The sequence below is a fragment of the Mercenaria mercenaria genome, chromosome 1, assembly GCF_021730395.1.
Source record: "Mercenaria mercenaria strain notata chromosome 1, MADL_Memer_1, whole genome shotgun sequence".
In the NCBI taxonomy this organism is placed as follows: Eukaryota; Metazoa; Mollusca; class Bivalvia; order Venerida; family Veneridae; genus Mercenaria; species Mercenaria mercenaria.
The window spans coordinates 80,358,019-80,381,799 of NC_069361.1; the positions used below are offsets into that span (position 1 = coordinate 80,358,019).

The window sequence follows — 23,781 nt, forward strand, 5'->3', positions numbered from 1 at the left end:
ACGAATATCTCTTATAAAACAAACCCAGAACGACAACCATATACCAAATCACTCTGTAGATCGATTCGACAACCAACTTTCAGTAATATTACATGAACAGGGATGCATGTCTTTTTAATCTTCGTGCTAAATTATTTTGTAATCGGATAGACCAATTATAATGAGAAAAGGAGGTAAAAATTGCAATGTCTCTGACAGAGGAAAATTAGATAGCTCTCGACAGGAAGTAGTTAGAGCCATTGTAAGTGTAATAATGCGATGAATTAGAGCCGAGAATTTTTAAAATTAAGGTTCTGACTAATCCCTTTAACCCTTAGCCTGCTGGCGGTAAATGATTCTGCCTTTGCGACCAGTGCAGACCAAGATCAGCCTGCACATCTGTGCAGTCTGATCACGGTCTACGCTGTTCGCCATTCAGTCAGTAACTGTTCAAATTGAAAGATGGACAAGTTCATTATAGGAATTTAGCAGGGTAAGGGTTAATAACATGACAGGTCGGACGCACGCGTTAGTAGAAAATTATAATAGTTTATAGTAATAAGGATAATTATTATTATTATTTTCATTGTAGTTATCAAAATAATAAACACAGTGGTAATACATACGAATTACCGATACATTACCCACACAATAGTATAATATAAATGCTTGCAACTCGATCCTATTTAAAAGAATAACTGATTTTTAATAAGTTCACGAAAAAACTATACTGCCTTTAATTAAATAGGACACTTTACCGGACGTTAATCCCACTTGCCCGAATGTCACCCCAAGCAGATCCGCCCCTGTATTGCGCACACCCAATCGCTAAGGTAGACCACCGTAATTTCTCGCCGAAAGGGTTTAGAATATCGGTAAATGTAGTTAGGTTTGGTACACTAAAGCGCAATTTTACAATACACTGCGATATTTTTACTACTATATATTGCGTTCATTGTAATTTTCATACAACTTTTCAAAGTGGAGAGATATAGTCATAACATTTTAATAATAGTTTCATAACGTTTTTGTTAGTTCGGAAATAGTTTTCACGGCGGTAGAAAGTTCAACTAGCGGAACTTATATGCTATTTATCTGTTGTGAATTTATTCCGTTCTTTGTTGTGGAATACAATAATGACAAAGCGATAGATGTGGTTTTGCATAAATATTTTTTAATAATAATATTTTGAATAGACCGAAAAAAGGAAAACTTGATAATGTGATATAAGAATGTGCAATAAGTTTCGAATGTTCAGAAAATTGTGGAATTTTTGTAGTGATACAATAAAATTTAAAATAATGTAATTATTAAAGTTGTTGCTGCCGGACACAGAAGCTGGACGAACTGACTTTTATTAGTTTATTTATTTATCTATTAATTTTTAAGATTATAAAACATGAGATTTTGGAGCAGACTAGCGATTCTGTATTGTCTAAAAGCCGTACTGGTGTCCGGTTACGAGTTCGATGCGGATTATCTGATTCCTCCGAAATGTCAGCCCTGTGATGCCAAGTCGTGTCCCCAGTTGACATTCTGTGCTGGTAAGAGGGTGAAGGACAATTGTGGTTGTTGTCCCAGATGTTCATCAGACCTGTTTCAGCCTCATCCCAGAGACCCGCAGCCGCCGCCGGGGGCTCAATTGCCATCTGATGCAACAGAAGTGGATGAAAATAAAGCCGGTAATTATTGGTCATTTCTTTTAGCTTTTCTCAAATAAAAAAATTATCTAGTCGCTAACACTGATTAAAGATTTACATAATCTGATACAAGCAGTGTTAACAGTCGTCCATTCTAAGTAAAGGTTTTGAGTCTGTTGCTAGAATTGCCTTTAATGTTTAGCATGCATGATGTTTTAAATGCTCAGCAGGGCTGTTTGCCTATAAGACCGAGATAATTTTCTAGGTGTCAAATGGAAAATACTATAAGTTGACTATGTATTTATTTGTACTTTCTTCTTTTAATAAGCATGTCTCAAAATCATGTCATGTTAACGGACTGTTTATAAAATTTGACTACAATAAACTATCAAACCGTGTAATAAATTTTACCAGCAACAATTTATCTTTGAAATAAATTAAACGTCTGACCCTTTTGTATAGAAAAATAGGTGTGTAAGATTTAGAATTTTAAAAAGCTTTGCTAATTAGTAAAACGGCTTTCTTGGCATTAATTTTATGAATTCGGGTAATGTGAGTAAGGTAACAATATAAAGTCCACAGAAGTTTAGGCGTATTGGTCCTATGACACTTAGTGTACTATAACAAACGTGTTTTTCCATATCAACAGGAATGTAATGGAATTAAGGATTTTTTAAACAATTTACTGCGAATTACTGTCGCAATTTACTATGTACAAGGGATTGCATGCCCTTGGAGAATATTGCCAGATAAACTTCTGCCATATTCTATATATAAAGGATTGCATGTGAGAATATTGCCAGATAAACTTATGCCATACTGTCCTTGGAGAATATTGCCAGATAAACTTATGCCATACTCCTTGTATAAGGGATTGCATGCCCTCAGATAAACTTATGCCATACTCGTACTTTGGTTTTAGTTGACAACAAATAGAGCTTTGTTAACTTAATTTAACATCAGTTTGTGTGTACAGATGTCCATCATAGCTTGAATAATAAAGAATTTACGAGTGATCCGTGGTCTAGAAGTAAACACGCTTGACTGTCCTATCCAAATTTCCATGGTTCAATTCCCGGTCCAGGCACTGGAAATTTCTTAGGTACTCATGTTTGTCTCCCACCAAACTAAGGGACCATTACGGGTATTTCCTAGGAAAAAAAGTTTCACATGTATCGGTTATCTAGATCGAGCACGTTTAAGGACCAGGCTGTCTATTTACAAAGAGCTGGTTTAGTTAGACGTGTCTGTATCTTAAATTTTCCCCACTTTGTTCTATGTGCTTTGTTTCGCTCTGAAACATAGATTTTCGTTTGGGACACATGTGTGTAGTTGCACAGTTCTAGAACATAACTACCATTTTTGAAAAGCATATGTCAAAAATTCCATAACGGACTTCTATCAGATGAGTACTTTACACACCTGAATTCCATACAATTCAAATGATATTAAATAGAGAAGAATTGGCAAAATACTCTATGATCTGGGCCAAGATTCGTTTCCGTTCCTCGTCTGAAATTTAAAATTCGACTTGAAATCTCTAAACATTCGAGTTGATGACACTTGATCTGAAGGAATACATCTAGGTAGCTGATAAGTTGTTAACCTTTGATGATGATACCGGCTATCTATATGCAAAGTTTCGTGAAAAAAAACCTTATCATAAAGAGAACTAAAATATAACATTTAGTAGTCCAGGTATAAAGTAAAGAGACATAAATACGGGCCTCCATTTCTGTAGAAAGTCTGGGTCAAAAAATAAATAAAAGTAATCAATTTAGGCTCATCAGTGCTTAAATGACTTTGAAGAAGAGATTTATTTCGATTAAAGATATTGATCTCTGGTATTCTATTTACCATATAATTAAATTAAATTTCAAATTAAGTAGTAGAATCTTCAATTTAAAGCTGTATTTATTTGAGTATTTTCTGTAAATCTGGTTACTCTTTTACGGATGTTTCAAGTAATTCCTATTTAATTAAACTTAATAATCTTTCTGGCATATTTTACGTGTAGGAGCCATGGGTCGTTAAGTTTATTTTAGACCAAAATCTTTTTCCTTTTATATTTCATTTTTATAAAATAATAAGAAAACGTGTTAAAACTGTAGCAGTATCTATATGGCGCCAACATTTCTGGTTTGTACCTTTTTAACGACTGATGTAAAACAAATAGTCACAATATGTTGTATGCAATGGACATGTATACAAGTGCATTTTATAGCTTTAGTTTTAAGCACATTGTCTGTATTTGTTTTTTTTTTGTTGTTTTTTTTTTGTTTTTGTTTTTGTTTTTTTGGTATGCAATTCGACTGCTATTAATAGAACTTTTTGTCTTCTTGCTTCATAGTATATTGAGTTTCATCCTTTCATGTATAATATATGATGTACAATGCATAAGGTTTGTTATAAGTCTTGGTTCCTGACATTAAATACACTTAAACCCGGAAAAAAGATCACACGTGTTCTTAAGCACAGTCATGTTTGTTTTTAAGCAGGAAAAAATGTTCTTTGTAAATTACTTTCAGATTTCTAAACAGATAAATAAGATTCACAACGATGTAGTTATGTATGAAACCTCAAGAAATAGAAATGATTCACAAGACAGTTCAAAATATATAAAACAGCTACTTGACATTTTTCGAGCCACTTTGTTTTTTCCGCTTAAGCACACTTTCTTTCAAGGAAAGAGACATTTGCACTGAAAAAGGATATCTACTTAATATGTTTCGTATAAGATCATGTATAAAATCAGGCAACATATTTTTTTCAATGTTGAAACCGATATGAGCCGTGCCATGGGAAAACCAACATAGTGGGTGTGCGACTAGCATGGATCCAGACCAGCCTGCGCATCCGCGCAGTCTGGTCAGGCTATATGCTGTTCGCTTTTAAAGCCTATTGGAATTGGAGAAACTGTTAGCGAACAGCATGGATCCTGACCAGACTGCGCGGATGCGCAGGCTGATCTGGATCCATGCTGGTCGCACACCCACTATGTTGGTTTTCCCATGGCACGGCTCATATTAGTTTATTTTCTAGGAATTTAACCGAAGTTCCTTTTCCAGCCGCACAAATAATAGTCATACACATAGGCCATAGAAAATAAATTGCTTTTCTTTTATTAGTCCTGTGTTGTCTAGAAAATCCTGAATCTAGAAATACTTCCTCATATATATTCAATAAATAGACTAGATAATTTTATATTTGTTTTATCTAAAAGAACCTCTGTCATATTTGAATCACAGTATTTCCGAGTAGAAAAAAAGACAATTCTTTTGATTTTGTGAATAGAAGCCTCAAATATTTAACAAAAGCCAAATTCAAATAGAAAACAAAAACGACATAAGTATCTTTAATAATATCAGGTTCTTTTTTATTGTCAAGGCGATAACATCAAGTAATATCACGTAATATCTAGGTAAAGTTTATGTTTTTTTTAATCGCACTTAACGTCCCCCCGAATACAATATCAAAGAGTTTTAGACATATTTATGCAAGAAAAATCAGATTTGTATACTTTATGTCCTAGCGAAATTATGAAATAGGTAGATTTACTGTACATAGACAAATTATTTACGAGTTTTCCTTGTTTACTGATACGTAGTTCTATCAAACGAATGATGGCATCTGTGGCAGGATAAAATAGTGTGCATAATTCACTCAGCATGTTGGCTTATGTTCCTAAGCAGGTGACGACCAGGTGGATTTTATCCTTATCCACCAGTTTTCACACTGATAATCTCTGTTCAGACAAATTAACTAAAGTAAGAATTTATGATGCACTAAATAGTACGGTTTACCCTATCATGTTGTCGGTGCAATGTTCGAACCATGACCTTGCAACAGTCAGTATATTAAACCCATATCTAAAACTGGGTGGTACAGCTCATCTTCATTTAAGTTACCCACTCACGATCAGGTTTCAACGCAATTTTATATACAAATGTATAAAGAAAAGTGACGGTCGGGTAAGGTAGTGACACAGATTAAGCTGTATTGCACTATGTACTACCGCCCCCCCCCCCCCCCCCCCCACCCGTCCCCCCAACCTCCACGCACATTTCCAAATTAGAAATTGAGCGAGCGAAACGTATTCATTTGAGAAGCTAAAAACATCGTCGTTATTGATTTCCTCAAGTTGTTACCAGAGACGACCTATTATATTTGCCAGTTTCAACCAATAACTTTTTGTCTTCTATCTTATAGGCCCACACCAATAGCATCATTCAGCAGCTGCACAACTTTATCAGTTATCTATTTAAGGCATGTATATAACTACCGCCATATTTTCTTCAGTATCTGAAACGTGCATAGGTACCATTTAAATCTGTAAAAAAGAAACAGAACTAACAAATCTATTGCGTTTTAATCGAGATATTTTGAAGACTGTAAGTAAAATGTCTTGTCAATTTTGTATTCGTGCTTTTGGCTAAAACTGATGAAATTTCACGCTGTACCCTTCGTTATCTTAAAAAATTCAATCTGATGTCCTACAAAAGAAGACTGAACCCGAGTCGAAATTAAAGTTTCATTTATCCTCTCAAAAACTTTGACATGGAAAATATGGAAGAAATTCAATATTTATTTATTTACCATAAACTCTGTTATAAGACATTTCATCTCAGGGAAATATATAAATAAGTTATTTGATACAGATAAAAGACAGTACACAATGACTTGTCTGATGATAATCAGCCAGTGAATCAAAGTGAATCTCACAAAAAGAGGAAAAATAGGTCGATCGGTATTAAAGATTATATTAATATGAGATCTAAACGCTCACATGCTGTTTTAACATAAACTTAGTTCCCCACTGAATTTAGTTATTTTGCAGCAACTGTTACAGTATGATGGTAGATACATTGACTAACTCAGAGTAGTCTGCTTCAAAAAGATGATACATGTACTTCCAATCAAATATATAAACTCATTAGAAATTAACAGTAAATGTTGAGATTCCTGACTAAATATCTTGGCTAAATATAAAATGAAACTTAATGCGTATGTTTACCAGCTCAAAATTAAATGCCATGAAGTAACAGTTGGTGTTGTCGTGCTAATTCATTCTGTGATTTTCTATATTTCTAACCTAACGCGACTGTTCGCACGGACACATACACGCACGCACGCACGCACGCACGCACACACACACACGCACGTATATTTCGTGTTTATATAGATGCTGTGAAGTAATAAATATAAAATATAGAATTGAACAGAGTAACTGTATAACGTATCGTTATCGTTACACAGAAAAAATATGATTATAAAGTACACATAACATTTAGTTTCCTGTTTCATTTTTTTGCTATCACTGAAACGTAACTCGTCGGATACTGTTAAATAACAGCGTTCTATTCTCTTTGAAATTTAAATCGGAAATTACATATTACTAGCCATCACGTTGACAATTACAACAATGCCATTTAGATAGGTTTTTTGAGACTTTTCGTGACATCTGCATCAAAGCTGTTTGATTTATTTTGTGCATTTGGTGAAAGTAATGATGGCTATGACCAGTCTCGAAAAGAAAGCATTTACTTATGTCAAAATCATGACAAAATATATAGATTAAACTTGGACAGCACTCACTGCCAGAAAACAGCTTTAGCAAAGTATTTTTATGCCCCCGAAGGGAGGCATATAGTTTTTGAACCGTCTGTCGGTCTGTCAGTCTGTCGTCTGTCGGTCTGTCAGTCGTCTGTCGGCTGCAGTCTTCGCTTTCGTGTCCGGTCCATATCTTTGTCATCATGGATGGATTTTCAAATAACTTGGCATGAATGTGTACCACAGTAAGACGACGTTCGCGCGCAAGACCCAGGTCCGTAGCTCAAAGGTCAAGGTAACTTAGACATTAAAGTCATTTCATTATGCATCGTGTCGTCATATCTTGTCATCAGATGATTTCAATAACTGATAATGTGTACACGTAGTGATTCCGGCAGACAGGTCCGTAGCCAAAGGTCAGTCACACTTAGCGTTAAGGGCATTTTTCATGATAGTGCATTCGTTGTCCATACTGTCATCATGTGGATTTCAATAATTGATGAATGTGTACCACAGTAAGACGACGTGTCATGCGCAAGACCCAGGTCCGTAGCTCAAAGGTCAAGGTCACACTTAGACGTTAAAGGTCATATTTCATGATAGTGCATTGATGGGCGTGTCCGGTCCATATCTTTGTCATTCATGCATGGATTTTGAAATTATTGGGCATGAATGTGTACTACAGTAAGACGACGTGTCCCGCGCAAGACCCAGGTCCGTAGGTCAAAGGTCCTAAACTCTAACATCGGCCATAACTATTCATTCAAAGTGCCATCGGGGGCATGTGTCATCCTATGGAGACAGCTCTTGTTTTTCTTCAAAATCAGTCTTTCTTATTTTCTTCATTTTACCAGTCCTGTAATGTGAACACCCTCAGTGCAACTGATTCTCATCAACATTTGTTAAACGCCGCAAACACTGTTCATAAATGCATTCGAATTTTCACAATTTTTACATTCAATTATTCAACAACTGCGTCCATTCATCTAATTATACAATTCCCCAGAGGGAAACTGTCTGGTCAGCTTATTTCGCATCCTTTGTAAGCTTTTCAATTTCCCACTTGCAGTAATTGTTTTCTGTTGTAGAAATGAATGCAATAAGGAAGACGGCGATAACAGGAGTTGTTACGGACAAAAGGCTTTCAATAGATAATGGATTATCGTAGTTTAACGCAGAAATAAATTTGCTTGTCAATCTAAAATTGTACTGTGGTAGCAGAAAGATGACGAATGCATTCTATGCCATATAAATTACTTTAACTTAGTCCGCTAAGCGCTTTCGCAAGGGCGTTTATCGAAATACACTCCTGAGGTTTTAGAGTTCGATCTCCAAACGAATGATGATACAGTGATAAAAAAATTTTACGATGCCACTTTCAAAACAAATCATTACGGAAAAGTAAACATGTCTTGACATAGATACTTTCATGTATCTTGAAAATATTAAACAGTTTTATAGTAGTCGCAACTTGACCGCGATGGTTGACCTTCGGCTGATTATTCATATCGAATATTTCATTTTATTTTATGCTTATTGGTGAAATACTGGAAAATAGCAGTGAGATATAAATCGATATCACTCACTGTGCCGAACTTCTTTTTTTTCCGGATGAATTATCTCCCTTGAAATATATTCTTTAATTACCTCCCTTTGCTGCCTTTAAAATTACTGGATTATACCAATACTCAAGCCATACACGAGTCATGAACTGCTAGACAATCCTATATAGAACAGGCTAGCTATATAATTAAATTTGCAAAAGAAATAATGTTACCTTTGTCAGCTTGGTTGCTATATGATGTAGCTACAGATATGTTTCCTCAACTTTTTTCCATTGGTTCACTATCATGTGGTAGATTTTACTGGCGACAGCACATTTAGTTGGTTGTTGTCTTAGTTAATTATCACAAGACATCAACTCAGCCTTACGTAATATGCCAGCATTTTCGTCGAAGTACTTTCCCACTCCAACTCCAAGCCCAGCCAGTTGTGTTCCAACTTCCATCCATTTTGTTACGCTATGCACAGGTGGCAGTAACGTACCTAGGATACAGTATGGATCCATGAGCCATATGCACTTAAATTTACTACAATTATAATGTTTTCTTAGGAAAAAAATGACAAAAAGCCATTTTGAAAAAAATTTTGCTCCTGTGACAATGAGCCATGAGAAAGGTGATCAAGAACAGTTTGACATGTGCATTGCTTCCAGGTCCGTATTTTTTTTTCAAAACAATATTTCCTTATCAATTGTTGGCCGCCTTTTCGGCAAAAGATTAATCTTTCAGAAAAACCTTACTTCAAAACCCAGTTCCAAACCGTTTACGCATCACAAGCGAGCAACGGCATACGAAACGATAGTGATTTCTCTACCCGAATAAATCCCACACATTTTTCGCATCGAAGTCTCCCCCTAAAACACATCAAGCTCACAGTGCGAGTTTAAAATAACGATATAACCGTTCATAACAGACTAAACACAAACTGACAAGACCGAAAACTAGGTTCAACCCTACTTTGTTACTTACAAATTCGCTATTTAACATTTTCACTTTCGGAAATTACCTTCGCCTGCCATGATTGCCGTTGACAAGACGGTGGTTGTAAAGAACGTTTCATTGGCGGAGACAGTTTACGTATTTCAAACGTAGCGATAAAATCCAAAGAGTACCCGAATATAAACAAGCAGCGATGGCTCACGAGGATTATTTACCAAAGTCAAATAAATAACAACTGGTAAGTAATTAAGTAGAATTGAACCTTATTTTTAGTCTTGTAAGCCTATATTTAGCCTATTCTGACTGCTTGCAGTGCTAATTTTAACTGACATGGTGTACTTGATTTGTTTTACGGGGGAGACTTCGGTGCGAAAAATGTGTGGGATTTATTCGGGTGGAGAAATCACTATCGTTTCGTATGCCGTTGCTCGCTTGTGATGCGTAAACGGTTTGGAACTGGGTTTTGAAGTAAGGTTTTTCTGAAAGATTAATCTTTTGCCGAAAAGGCGGCCAACCATTGATAAGGAAATATTGTTTTGAAAAAAAAATACGGACCTGGAAGCAGTGCACATGTCAAACTGTTCTTGATCACCTTTCTCATGGCTCATTGTCACAGGAGCAAAATTTTTTTCAAAATGGCTTTTTGTCATTTTTTTCCTAAGAAAACATTATAATTGTAGTAAATTTAAGTGCATATGGCTCATGGATCCATACTGTATCCTAGGTACGTTACTGCCACCTGTGACGCTATGCAGCTCCTAGTCTAGATCAATATTTCTTGCTATTTCTATTGAATCCATTATGATATTTAATTCTGCAGCTTGATTTTCCAAGGACTTACGTATATTCCTCAGTTGTTTAGATTTTTCGTGTTGTTTTTTAATCTGACCTTCAGCGTGTGTTTTGGTAAACAAAGCAAGCTTCCGGTTATTCAACGAACTGACGGATTGACCCGAAAAGTTTTAAATATGCGTCTACTTAACTACCAGCATTTGCCAATGTCTCTGTTAGCCGCGGACTGTGTATTTTTACACAAAATATTTAAATGCAGTTTTTGTTTTTAAAACAAAATGGCTTCGTGTTGATTTAATGAACCTAATCACCAATATTCGATATTAATGTGCCTAAGTGGCCATGGTAATTTAGCGGATGTATCATATGTAACACGGTAGCTTAAATAAATCCGAATTTCGTCATGAAATATTGGATTTATATGAACATTTATGCACGTAATAAACAGAAAATTCGTTGATCTTCACAAACTAGCATAAAATAAAAAGAAAATTTGTTTGTTTGCAGTGAGATATCGAAATATATCATCACCGATAAGGGAGACAATTCTGATATTTTCACTCAGGCTCCGCCTTCGTGAAAATATTCAGTTGTCTCCCTTATCGGTGATGATATATTTCGATATCTCACTGCAAACAAACAAATATCCTCTATGTAGAAAATAAAGGTTGATGGGGGTAGCCATGTATATTTATATGGACTATGTGCAGTTAACTTGATATTCAATAACGATATAAAATGTAGTTGAGAAAAATTATTCTCTAAGAATGCCGTGTCAAATACAAATTATTTGCGGATTGTAGAAAAGCTATTCATTTGCTTCCTTAAAAGTTTGGTACAAACTATATTAATACAGAAAACTTTTATAATATTAAAAGATAAACCAGTATCTTCGAAAAATATCATTGCATGTTGCGCAGCAAATAATATCATTCTGGGAACCAAATCGAAAGTGTGTAAATTAAATAGAATTGAAAAGACATAGGAGAAAGCTTAATCGTGCCAGAGATATAGAAGCTCTACGGCTTTGTTTCTTTTAAATAACACCGATGCACTTCATGTAGCCTGGCTCCCTGGCTGCATGGTTATCTTTTATATTAATATTGGAAACATTTTATAAGAAACTTTTAAAACTCTAAAATAGCACAGTTTTACCTGATGGCTGAACCATACATGTTCGGAGCCAGGGGCAATAAAAAAAGTCAATGTAGAAACGACCTTCTGGAGTTACTTCCCTCTTAATGAAGAAAACTGATATACGTAAATAAGAACAAACATAGGGACGGGAGCCAGTCTACACTTCATGTTATATGGCGACTCTCCAGCTATAACTGTGGACGTTATTTCAAGCACGAGCTGTTGATATGATATCTAAGTCCTCTTTTAAATATGATATTTGAAGAACGTGCGTCACACAAAGCCACAGCTGTAGATATTAAATTTGACACTTTTAAGGAAGGCACGGTAAACAAATGGCTGATAGGCTAATCTGGGAAAATGCGTATTTGATATTAAAAACTTACAAAGCATATCTCATTTAAGGTTTTTGAACCCAAATAGGTATAATGTAAATCAAACTTGATTGAAATCAGAATGCAAGGTATATTGCACGACTTGTAAATGTCATACGGTCTTATATGCTTACGATTTGGGTATAAGCATTTTTAGCTCACCTCAGCACAAAGTGCTCGGGGTTAGCTATTGTGACCGCTCACCGTCCGGCGTCCGTCCACACTTTCCTTTAAACAACACCTCCTCCTAAACCATAAGGCCAGTTTCGACAGGGATGTTCCTTGGACGGTCTTCTTTAAAAATTATTCAAAAATTGAATTCCATACAGAACTCTGGTTGCCATGACAACTGAAAAAGGAAAAACTTTAAAAATCTTCTTGTCCAAAACCACTGTTCATAGGGGTTTATAAATGTGATATTTATTTTGTTGTCAGAGCCATGTGTTATTTGTTCACAATTGATGCATAACTTTGCTAATTCTGACCTGTTTCGTCTTTTGCTCTTAATGTTCCGTCTTCTGCAAAGGGGGTTCCTGCATCCATGGTTCTTTAGACTTACTTGTAAATGAAGTTACAGAAGCAGCTTTGTATTTCAAACATCATGCCTTCTGTTTCCGCTGCGTGTGTAAGGGTTTGACCTGGCGGGGATACTTTTAGTTTACTCTGGCCTATAACTTTGGAACATGGTCATGGATGACCCGAAATAACTGGCTATGTTAGAGATCACATAAATAGATTTAAAGAGAAAAAAAAATAAGATATTTACCTATTCATAATTATCTTGCGGAGAATGTCTATAAGCATTTAACGTCGATTTAAGTTTATCTGCATCACATGCATTAAACATTTTTACGTATTCAGTCTGATAAAGTTGCTGACATTTTCCTTCCGTAAGAAAAAATAAGATTTGTGTAAAATTTTTAAATATATATATTTATATGCTTTTCAGGGACTACTTACATACGAGATTTATTTGTTTATTGATACTGCTGTTTTATTAAGACAATGTTTGCAACTGTGAAACGATAAAATCTCATGCAAAATGCACTCAGCATGTTAATTGAAACCTCTTAACAGCTGAAGTACATAAGGATTTTATTGTTTATCATTGTTTACTGTTAAACCTCGTTTACGCCAAGTCAGTGAAAGTCAGAACTTATTGATGCAATGTACGAACCATCACTTGACAGCTGTCCTAATTTCGCTTTGATGTTTCAAAAGGAAGGAACAATTTTTTTTCACAAAGTACAAGATAATTACTGACAATGACCAGGCTGTTATCACATCTATGTACTTGTTTTATATTAACTCAGTCTTGATAGATTTTAAAGAATGCTTGTAGAGATAATTTAACATTTCTCTGCATTGTGACATGAAGTTAAAAAAGTGACGGCGGGGTACATACTTGAGTCCCTAACCCTTCCACTTCCCCACCCAGACTGAGCGAGGAGCATCATCACGGAAACTGAAATTGAAAATTACATGTATTGAGAGACGACTGATTTTATATGTATTCTTTTTCTATAAAATGACAGGAAGGACATTAAAATTACAAATTATATACATCTGTAGTTAAAGTGCCCATACCAATATAATTGTCTTATGCATTCAGAAGTATCATGCTTTTATTAAAAACGTTTTTATCGTAGCAGTATCTTTTCAAATCTAGCATTTTGTCAAACAGTTTTGTATGCAGTTCAGTTTAAAAAGTAGTTCGCAACTATTTTCACATTTCAGCCGTCAGCTTCAACCCAGTTTACTCATAACATCTTACACTTTCTTCTTATAAGCGTTTTAACTCCATCACGTCTTTAGCGTCATGCGACTGCAACAAAATGATCCAGTCAATTATTTATTAATCCTTTACCTGCTAAATTTCTAAAATGGACTGGTCCATCATTCAATTTCGGCAATACCATATATTATTCGAAGGGGTGTTCACTGAAAATTTACTGACTGAATAGCAAACAGTGCAGACCATGATCAGACTGCACGGATGTGCAGGCTGGTCTTGGTCTGCACTGGTTGCAAAGGCAGTATCACTCGCCGCCAGCAGGCTAAATGTTAATGAAAGACACCATCATTTTCACCATAATCATTTTCCTCTGCCAAACGTTCTTCTATATGCAGTCACTATATAGATAAAAAAATGAAACAACATATCTGTTGCAATTTAATCGAGATATTCAGAAAAAGTAATTCAAATGTCTGTCTATTTTGTATGTGTTCCTTTGACTGCAATTGATTGGCTCTTCACTCATCTCCTAATTCCCAACAAAAGAGGAATCGAGTAAAGAATATAGCTTGAAATTTAAGTTTCAGTTATCTTTTCAAAACTGTGATAATGAAAATAAGGTGGAAATTCAGTCGTTTATTTATTTACCATTAAAACTGCTACAAGATATTTCATCCCTGAGAAAGATATAAATTAGTTATTTGATATAAATAAACGAAGGTACACAGTGACATGTCAGATGATAATCTGCACGCGAATCAAAGTGAATCTCACAAAAAAGAGAAGAAAGTAGGTCGATACATCATAAAAGTGTATTTGTTTGAAACCTTTGTGACTTATTGTTTATATTAAAGAGTTTTAACATAAATTTGATTCTTCCCAGATTACAATTAAAACTCAAAGAGGAAGCCTGCGTTTTACACCAGAATCTGACGTGCAAGAAACTATTCTGCCTCAATTTAACCTTTAGCCTGCTGGCGGCAAGTCATTCTGCCTTTGCGACCAGTGTAGGCTGATATTAGTCAGCACTGTTCGCTATTCAGTCCCTAAAATTTCAGTGAACACCCCTTTGAATAACAAGTGGTACTGCCCAAATTGAAAGATGGACCAGTTCATTTTAGAAATTTAACAGGGTAAAGGTTAAGTCAGAATTACTTTATAAAGTATCATGTTCTCCAGCATCACAACGACCATCTTACATAAAAAGTGATTATAAAGCACACATTCAATTTCATTTAAATAGTGTGACAGAAAAACTTTAAACTTATTTGTCTGATACTCAAAACTTCAATGTCGAATTCTCTTTGAAATTGAAATCGAAAATTACATGTTAGAGAATAGTATTAGCCATCGTTTAACATGTAAAGGTTTGCCAAAATTAGTTTAAATAGGTCTTCTTGACGATTTTTGTGTCGTCGTCATTAAACTAATAATAGTTTTAGGTTTAAGTTTTTAAATTTGTTTTCTGTATTTTATCAAGGTAACGATGCACACAGAGCATTCTCAAAAAGAAGGTATTTACTTCCGTCATGAAGAAGAAAAAAAGAGAATAAAAATCTGTTGAAATGAGGTTGAGTTACAGGAATACTTTAACATAATAAAATTTGACCAGTGTTATTTCATCATGATTTATTTCGCTATCAGTAACCATTAGGGAAATCCCATAAAGGGCTGGTTTCATGAATTTACTGTTTACGTGTCAGAGTGATACAGATTTTTCAATTTTCCAAGATGATTTCTTCTGAGGTCATTAGTTAAAGGCCTCTGCCGCTTTTTAGACAATTTTCGTGTCAAGTATAATCATCAAAATATTAAAAAATAGATAAATGCACGCTGTTCAAAAATAAAAAAAGGTGGAAAACCACAGGTCGCCCAATACGACATAAACGAAAATTTGCAGGCTTGGTTTGATTGAGGGAAATTTTATGCAAGCTACCATCCACACCCTCTAGCCCAAATAACGATTCAAACCCATGTAGTGTGAAAACAAAAATCCGATTAGCATTTCACTAAACCCATATATATCTTTCCTTTTTTGACTAAATTGTTATATTACACATTTCATCGTTACGCCAGCAGGAACCCTCTTCTATTTTTCGCAGTAGATAATACTGTTATCCTTATTGTTTAAAGCACGAAGTTTGTGCTGTGAAATATCAATGCATCTCCACCTAAAACCGGCCAAAAGGACCCGTTATAGCCCTTGAACGAGGGTGAATAAATATACGAGGACACAAAAATAAAAATACTTGGACACAACAATAGCAACATCAATGAAACAGACGCACGCACGCTCACACAAAGATAGAGCGCGGGCTTGACAAAAAATGACGTCACGATTTGATCATTTCTATAAATACTCACATTCTAGATACTGCGTGACTTAATGCATAATAAATCGAAATATCATCTGCATTTTTAAAGCTTCATAAAAGCGAAGAAAAAGCAAGTTGAAAATTGAATTGTTGTAATTTCGCGTATGTCTGTTCCGTAAGCATCACATATTGTTTTGAGTACGAAATATTTCATTATAACTCACTATTAACATAATTGAAATATGAACACTCCATTCGTCATTAGTTAGCCCTAAAAAATTCTTTGTTTCCGGTATCATGCTCAAAAAAATTAGGGTAGGTAGGTCGGAAATTTTCTTTTTTGGGGGATTTTTTTTTTATTAAGGGAGACTTTTCAGAAATTATTTTTGTGTCAAAAAATGAATACAAATAAGGGGGTTATGCCTTTAGAGCATCAGTAAATTGATTTCTAACATCACTGGCCATGTTTAAAGCATAAAAAGTGCAGTTTTGCAACTTTTTGTTAAAAAGTTGAAAAAAATATTCTCCAAGGCCATAAAACATTTAGGGTCGGGCCAGAAATTTACGATAGGTCGGGATACCGGAAACAAACATTCTTTTTACGCCTTATGAATATGATCGTTATGTAAAAGTTATTTATTTCCAGAAAAGGGTTAAGTAGTAAAATGTCTCGATTTTAGGAAGATATCTTACAACCAACACGTTGCTAACCAGCAAAGCAAATTATGTAATATTTTAGGGCAATACATTAATTTTCTTTTCTAATTTTTGTGTGAAAGGAAAGCGTTTCATTAATGCATGGATATATGTCTAAGAAATGTTTAGTACTCAAAACGTTTTTGCCATCCTTCTGCTGTAATTAGACGAGAACATCTTCTGAAAATAGTGATGGTTAAAATAGATATATTAGGATCTAATAAGACAAAAACACTTAACAACGAATAAGTTATTTATCCTGCATGACATTAAAAATGGATAATTTTTCTAAATATTTCAAAATTAGAAAAAAATGTAGACATTCATTAGGCAGCTATATACAAATCTAAGAAACTTCGTTCCGCAAAACTTGCATTTCATAACTGAGCTCTTACAGATTTCATAGAAGATAAATATCTTGCATTCTTGGCTTATTCATTTAAATCGTAGTTGAAGTAGGGATTGTCGTGTCATATCTACAGTATTCTACGGTAGTCAGTGAAATAAACCATTGTTATATTTTTTCAGAAGGTTTAAATACTTTGAAACAAACTGTATTAGTCATGAATTATAAATTTGAGAATCTATCACAAGACAGGTACAGCCTATATTTATGCGAATACCCCTTTCAGTTTATTATGCTCATATTGTTTGTTTTGTACCTCATTTCTTTTTGTAGTTGTTTCATCTTTAAAGTTACTTTTAGCTTCTAATAATACCATTTTTTTCTGACGACGTCATAGATTAAAACTCTGTCTTGCTTTCTTCAGATAATCCCTGCGACAAGAGACAGTGTCCAAAGTTCAAGGTGTGCATGATCAACGTGCAAGGTCTGCCAATATGCACGTGTCCAAGTTCATACGTCTGCAAAAATCATGGTAAAAAAGGAAAGCCGGAAGAAGTTTGCGGAAGTGACGGTATAACATACGACTCACGTTGCCACCTGCGGATCGCAAGTTGTAATAGTGCACGTAGAATCAAGCGTAAACATGACGGAGAATGTACAAAAGAAGACTTGGCAGAAATCAATGCAATTGAAAGGCAAGTTGAGAAAAACAAAATAAATCAGATAGACTTCGGGAGTAATACTGGTACACAAGATGCAGAATATCTTGCTGCTCTTAACAGAGCGAAAAAACGGCGATTGCGTCAAAAGAAGAAACAAGATAAAAAGAAGAAGAGGAAACGAAAGAAGCAAAGAAAGGAACGGAGCAAAAAGAGAGGAAACAAACGACAGAAAAGAATGAAAAGGCGAAATGAAGGTTACAATATGTATTCAAAAAGGTATGGGTACTTAATAGGACGGAATACAAGATGGAGTAAAAGTCAAATCAGAAAGAGTAGAATATAGACAGACTTTAGGTGAAATTACGTTCCGACATTATGTGATAGAGTGAAACTGACGACGTAAGTGTATATGGATATTACGCAGATGTTATACAAAAAAAGTTGGATAAGTAATTTCGTGCGTTGTTTATATTTGAGTGTTGTAATGTTTACTTGTATTGTTGTGATACTCAGGCAGACATGCAGCTGTCCGTATTCGTGTGAACATTTGTCAGAAACATATGAGCCGCGCCATGAGAAAACCAATATAGTGGCTTTGCGACCAGCATGGATCCAGACCAGCCTGCGCATCCGCGCAGTCTGGTCAGGATCCATGCTGTTCGCTAACGGTTTGTCTAATTGAAAGCGAACAGCATGGATTCTGACCAGACTGCGCAGATGCGCAGGCTGGTCTGGATCCATGCTGGTCGCAAAGCCACTTTGTTGGTTTTCTCATGGCGCGGCTCATATGAACATATGTCATGAAAAGTATCTCCATATAAATTTTGTAATGGGGTTAGTCTTTTTGATAGGAAATAGTTCAGTATTGGGTTCCAATTCTCATTTCAATTGCATGCTCATTCAAACGTAAACGACAGTAGAAAGTATATTTTCTTGCCATCGGAAGTAATGTGTAAATTTTGGATTTTAAACATGGAATTTTAATATTTATTAGATGTATATTTTATCATTTATCTATAATACCATGAGTATGAATATGATGTGTGTTAGTTTTAGAAATTTACTTCATTCTTTTACAATGTTTTAATTATTACGTAACAAAATATTTTGTCCACTTTAATCATTAGTTTCACAATGCACAGTGTGTCCAGTTTTTTGCAAAATGATAGGTTAACAGAGGAACGAATTTGAAAGGAATTCAAGTATTCACTGTTAAATAAAGACAGAAACAGCATAAGCATTTATGTATTGTTAAAATATCATAACTTAAATATAGAATGAACCAGTTCAATATCGAGAGTCTGATTGTCTGACAGTGTAATTGGTCTCTGTGACAATTTGATATGTCATATTACCTAAACTTTATGTGCGAAAAACATGTTAATAGTGTTAAAAAAAGTCAAATACTGTCCGATTTCTGGACAATAGAGACACAGCTTAAATAGCATCTAATTAAGTAACATATATACATTACTGGTTCAAAGAGACAGTTTCTCCTCGAATATCTTTACACATTTATGTAAGAAAATAAAGATTTAAAAGGAAATACTCCGTTCATTTCTTTTCTCCAAATATAATATTTACATTTGTTTTTGTATTATACTTCTGTGCGTTGGCTTACAGCTCGTGGTATTTCTGTTCCGTGTTAAACCTTGCCAAGGCTGCAAACTGTGTAGATAGGGATCATGGCCAGCGAGATAATAACAGTTGGTCAAAAAGTAAGAAAACGGTCCACGAAGATGAACGAAATGTTAGAAAGTATATGGTGACTTAGATTCAGTGTTGTTATATTTTCTGGTCCTTTGGGATCATGGAGTCCATTCAATAAATATGTAATAAAGTCCCGATTAAGCCGGTGCTAGGGAGGGTGAGAGATGTTGCACATTTCATTACCTCTCATGAACAGACACATTCAAACCGAGTCTGCTATTATTCTGCTTAATTGCATTCTATGCTTTCAAAGGATCTTTTACAGACTTTATTGAAGTATCACAGCAGCAATTTTTAAGTGCCGTGTGTAAAAGTCTCACCGTACTTGGAATCAGTGTTGTTATATTTCTGGTCCTTTAGGATCAAGGATTCATTCAATATATGTGTAACAGAGTTCCACTTAAGCTGGTGCTTGGAGGCGTGAGAGGTGTTACACATTTCATTACCTCTCACGAACAGACTTGATCAAACCGAGTCTGCTATTATTCTGCTTGGTTGCATTCTATGCTTCCAAAGGATCTTTTTACAGATTTTATTGGATTATTTAGTGTGATTTTATTATCTAGTTTTACAGCACGTTTATTCTAAATCGAGAAATAAGTGATTAGATGCACTGAAACACAATACTGGCATGAGACTGAATTCCTGTTTCATGAAACTTGATTGTAGGCTTTCAGTTAATTCTAGTTTTGTTATGATTTTTCTCAACTATTAAAGTCCATGACTGTTCAAAGCAAATTACTTCCCTTTGTTGCACAAGGAATTAATATATTTTTGATAAACTTAAAACTATCATTATTGTCCAAAAATAGATATAAAGTGAATGCAACCGAGCAAAAAAGAGAATCGTCTAGAGTGAATTTGTTCCTGAAAGTTAATGAAATTTCCAACTACACTTACGCACCTAGAAACCGACTTTAAGGCATGAAGCTCAATATTAGCAGACTCGGTTTTATCAAATTTATTCATTAGAGATAGTGGAGTTTACAACATCCCTCGTGCTCCACCTAGTTGGGTTCAAGTAGAAACATTGAGTGGACTCTATAATAAAAAAAAAAACAATAAAAAACATTCTCAGAATTATTTCCAAAAAATGTATGACTAGTAGGTACGATAAAGTGTTGATTGAAGCAGTGATCATAGATAAGTTACTTTTGACCGACTCCCCGACTGAGTGACAGAAACTTGTCCATTTACACCGAACTCGTCAATAATTTCCCTGTGCTCAACATTATAAAGCCTGTCCTTCATTGTCTAGGTATACGTTGGCGCATTGCATGCGTTATGAAAGCATACTGTCTTATAAAATTACTTTTTTTTTTTTAAAGTAAATGTCCGCAGATGGAAACAATTTTTACATACAAAACAATGCCCGTTTTAGCGGGGTGGTCTTTATTTCGGAGTGGTCGTAAGGTGGGGTTCTACTGTATTACATTTATGGAGAAAGAAGTTATTTTATCTTGATGCCGCAATGCAAATTAGCCAGTGACGTGGCTCAAAGAACATGCGCACTGTTGTACAATTATCATTGATAAGTCTATAACTCATATTCGAAAAAAAATAACATATCTTGTGGAAAACACAGGAAGTGTACACCAAAAATTAATACAGACTGCAATATAAATAAGACATGTAGCAGATTTGTTTGCATTTCCTTAACGTCTCACGTGTAGAATTGTCAGTGTCTACGAGCATTTCCTTGACGTCTCACATGTAGAGTTGTCAGTGTCTACGAGCATTTCCTTGACGTCTCACATGTAGAGTTGTCAGTGTCTACGAGCATTTCCTTGACGTCTCACGTGTGGAGTTGTCAGTGTCTACAAGCGTTTTCTTAACGTCTCACGTGTAGAGTTGTCAGTGTCAACGAGCATTTCCTTAACGTCTCACGTGTAGAGTTGTCAGTGTCTACGAGCATTTCCTTACCGTCTCATGTATAGAGTTGTCAGTGTCTACGAGCAATGATGCTATGTTTACGCTTTTTATGTAACTCGACCACCACAAAACAAAACTTTCATAACTTCTGATTTCGAGAATGTATTATTGTAGTCTACAAAATACACCATTTTCTTCCGATCTAGCCCATGGAAATAAGCCTGAACAGAGACTTAAAAAGACATTTCAGTATTGAAATGATATAACTGAACGATGCTACAATTAACTCGCACACTCTGAATCAATTTTAAAGGTGCATAATAATTCACTAGTGGGACATGTTACCTTTTCGTCAAGTTTTGATATTATTAAAACACGGTCACGTTGACGTCACAACGACCACTCTTTGTGCCATACACATTCTAAAAATAGCGCTCCCTATTTTATCCACTTGCATAGAGTGAGTGAGTGAGTTGGGTTTTACGGCGAATCGACACAAAATGGTCATATATCGCCGAGACGACTTGCATAGAAGACATAGAAAGCATAGAATCAAACTGGTATTGAGTAGGGGGCTTTCATGGCCGAGTTAAAGTCGCTGACTTTGAATCACTTGCCTCTCGTCGATATGGGTTCTAGCCTCACTTGGGGCGTTGAATTCATCGCGTGAGGAAGCCATCCAGCTGGCTTACGGAAAGTTGGTGGTTTTACCGGGCGCTCGCCCTTGATGAAATAATGCACGGAGAGGCACATGGGGTCTTCCTCCGCCATCAAAGCTGGAAAGTCACATTATGTCCTATTATTGTGACGGTAAACTCAACAAAAAAGTAATGAGTAGATGTTTTGTTTATACGCCGCGTTAAAGAAATTCAGTCTGCAGGGCTATTACCCTGCATGTTGTTCATATATATTAACATTTGTCTTAAATGAAAGACACTCTCTGTTTACACTGACCTCTGTCATCGATGCTTCTGTATCACACAGGTGCTGAAACACAACTGTAATGTAACAAGTAATAGAAACAACATATCTATTGCGTTTTAATCCAAAAGTTTAGTAAATCATCTTATTTTCAATTATGTTTATTTAGAAATTTGATACCGCCCTCGTTCATTCATCTATTATAGCCTAATATAATCTCCTACGAAAGTAGAATAGGGTCGGGAATATTACTTGAAATTTTAGTTCCAATTAACTTCTGAAAACTTTGATAGGGAAAATATGGAGGAAATTCAATATTTTATTTATTTTTCATTAAAATTGATATAAGATATTTCATCAAGGAGTAACGCATAAATAAGTTATTTGATACAGATAAAAGTCAGCTCACAATAACATGTCAGAATTTATCTGCCAATGAAACAATGTGAATCTCATAAATAAGAGGGAAAATTCCGTCTTAATTTTTTTTATGTGAAATCTTTGTGACTTGCCGTTTATACAAACCTTAAACCTAAATACAATTCAGGAATGAACTTAAACTGATTTCATCATTAACCTATACCCTGCTAAATTTCTAAAATGAACTGGTCTATCATTCAATTTCTGCAATACCATTTATTAATCGAAGGGGTGTTCACTAAAAATTTACTGGCTGAATAGCGAACAGTGCAGGCTGATCTTGGTCTGCGCTGGTCGCAAAGGCAGAATCACTTGCCGCCCACAGGCTACAGGTAAATGATACCTACTACCATCTTGACACTTTCAACCGTTATTAACATCGGAAATCACGCGTTAGAGAGAAAAAAATATTGGCCATAATATTTCATCTAGAACCTTTTGTTTAAATAGTTCTTTTTGAGCATTTACGTGACACCGACATTATTATTACAGTAATGATTCTTTTATTTCTTGTGTTTTTTTTGTATTTTTTTTAATTCAAACAAACAATGCATGGCGAAATTCTCAGAAAGAAATAATATTATTATTTTGCTTCAGCCGAATTCATGACAAAAATATTCTTTGAACTTTGACGGAGCATCCATTTTAGCACATTTTGTTTCTTGTTATTACTTATTCACCGGATTACTTTTCTAGGTACTGGATACGCAAACATGATTGATGCGCACTTGTTTGCACCACGATGATATACATGGAGGAACAATGTTCATGCAATAAGATAAACTTTAATAATTATGTCTCCCACCACACTCTACGATTTGCACTGGCTGCCGATCAAAGCCAGAATAAACTTTAAGATCTTGACGTACATGTTCAATTGCCATGTTGGAAATGCGCCTGCATATTTGATTGAACTCTTAACACCGAAAATCCCCCAGCGCTCCCTCAGATCCTCGGAGTCATCAGTTGACTGTTACACCGTCCCTTTCAACAAGCGAAAAACTTTTAGTGATAGAAGCTTTAGTACTATAGGGCCAAAGTTGTGGAACAATTTGCCGCTGAACATCAGACAAAGTTCTTCAATTGACTGCTTTAAGAAAAAGTTGAAAACGCATTTCTTCAGAGACTACT

General features: G+C 35.2%; 1 protein-coding gene across 1 annotated transcript; it reads left to right on the forward strand.

Annotated features, from left to right (window-relative positions):
• The first annotated feature begins 836 nt into the window (after nt 1-836).
• On the forward strand, nt 837-19,273 carry LOC123564871 (follistatin-like). The gene is made up of 2 exons (XM_045358768.2): nt 837-1,661; nt 17,490-19,273. The coding sequence occupies exons 1-2, from the start codon at nt 1,379-1,381 to the stop codon at nt 18,068-18,070; spliced, it is 864 nt and encodes a 287-aa protein (XP_045214703.2). The 5' UTR covers nt 837-1,378; the 3' UTR covers nt 18,071-19,273.
• Nucleotides 19,274-23,781: the final 4,508 nt, after the last annotated feature.

Bases quoted from the DNA above. Each gene is read 5' to 3' on its own strand.
- LOC123564871 (XM_045358768.2), top strand. From the start codon at position 1,379: ATGAGATTTTGGAGCAGACTAGCGATTCTGTATTGTCTAAAAGCCGTA. The intron at 1,662-17,489 runs GTAATTATTGGT...TGCTTTCTTCAG, and splicing joins AGTGGATGAAAATAAAGCCG to ATAATCCCTGCGACAAGAGA.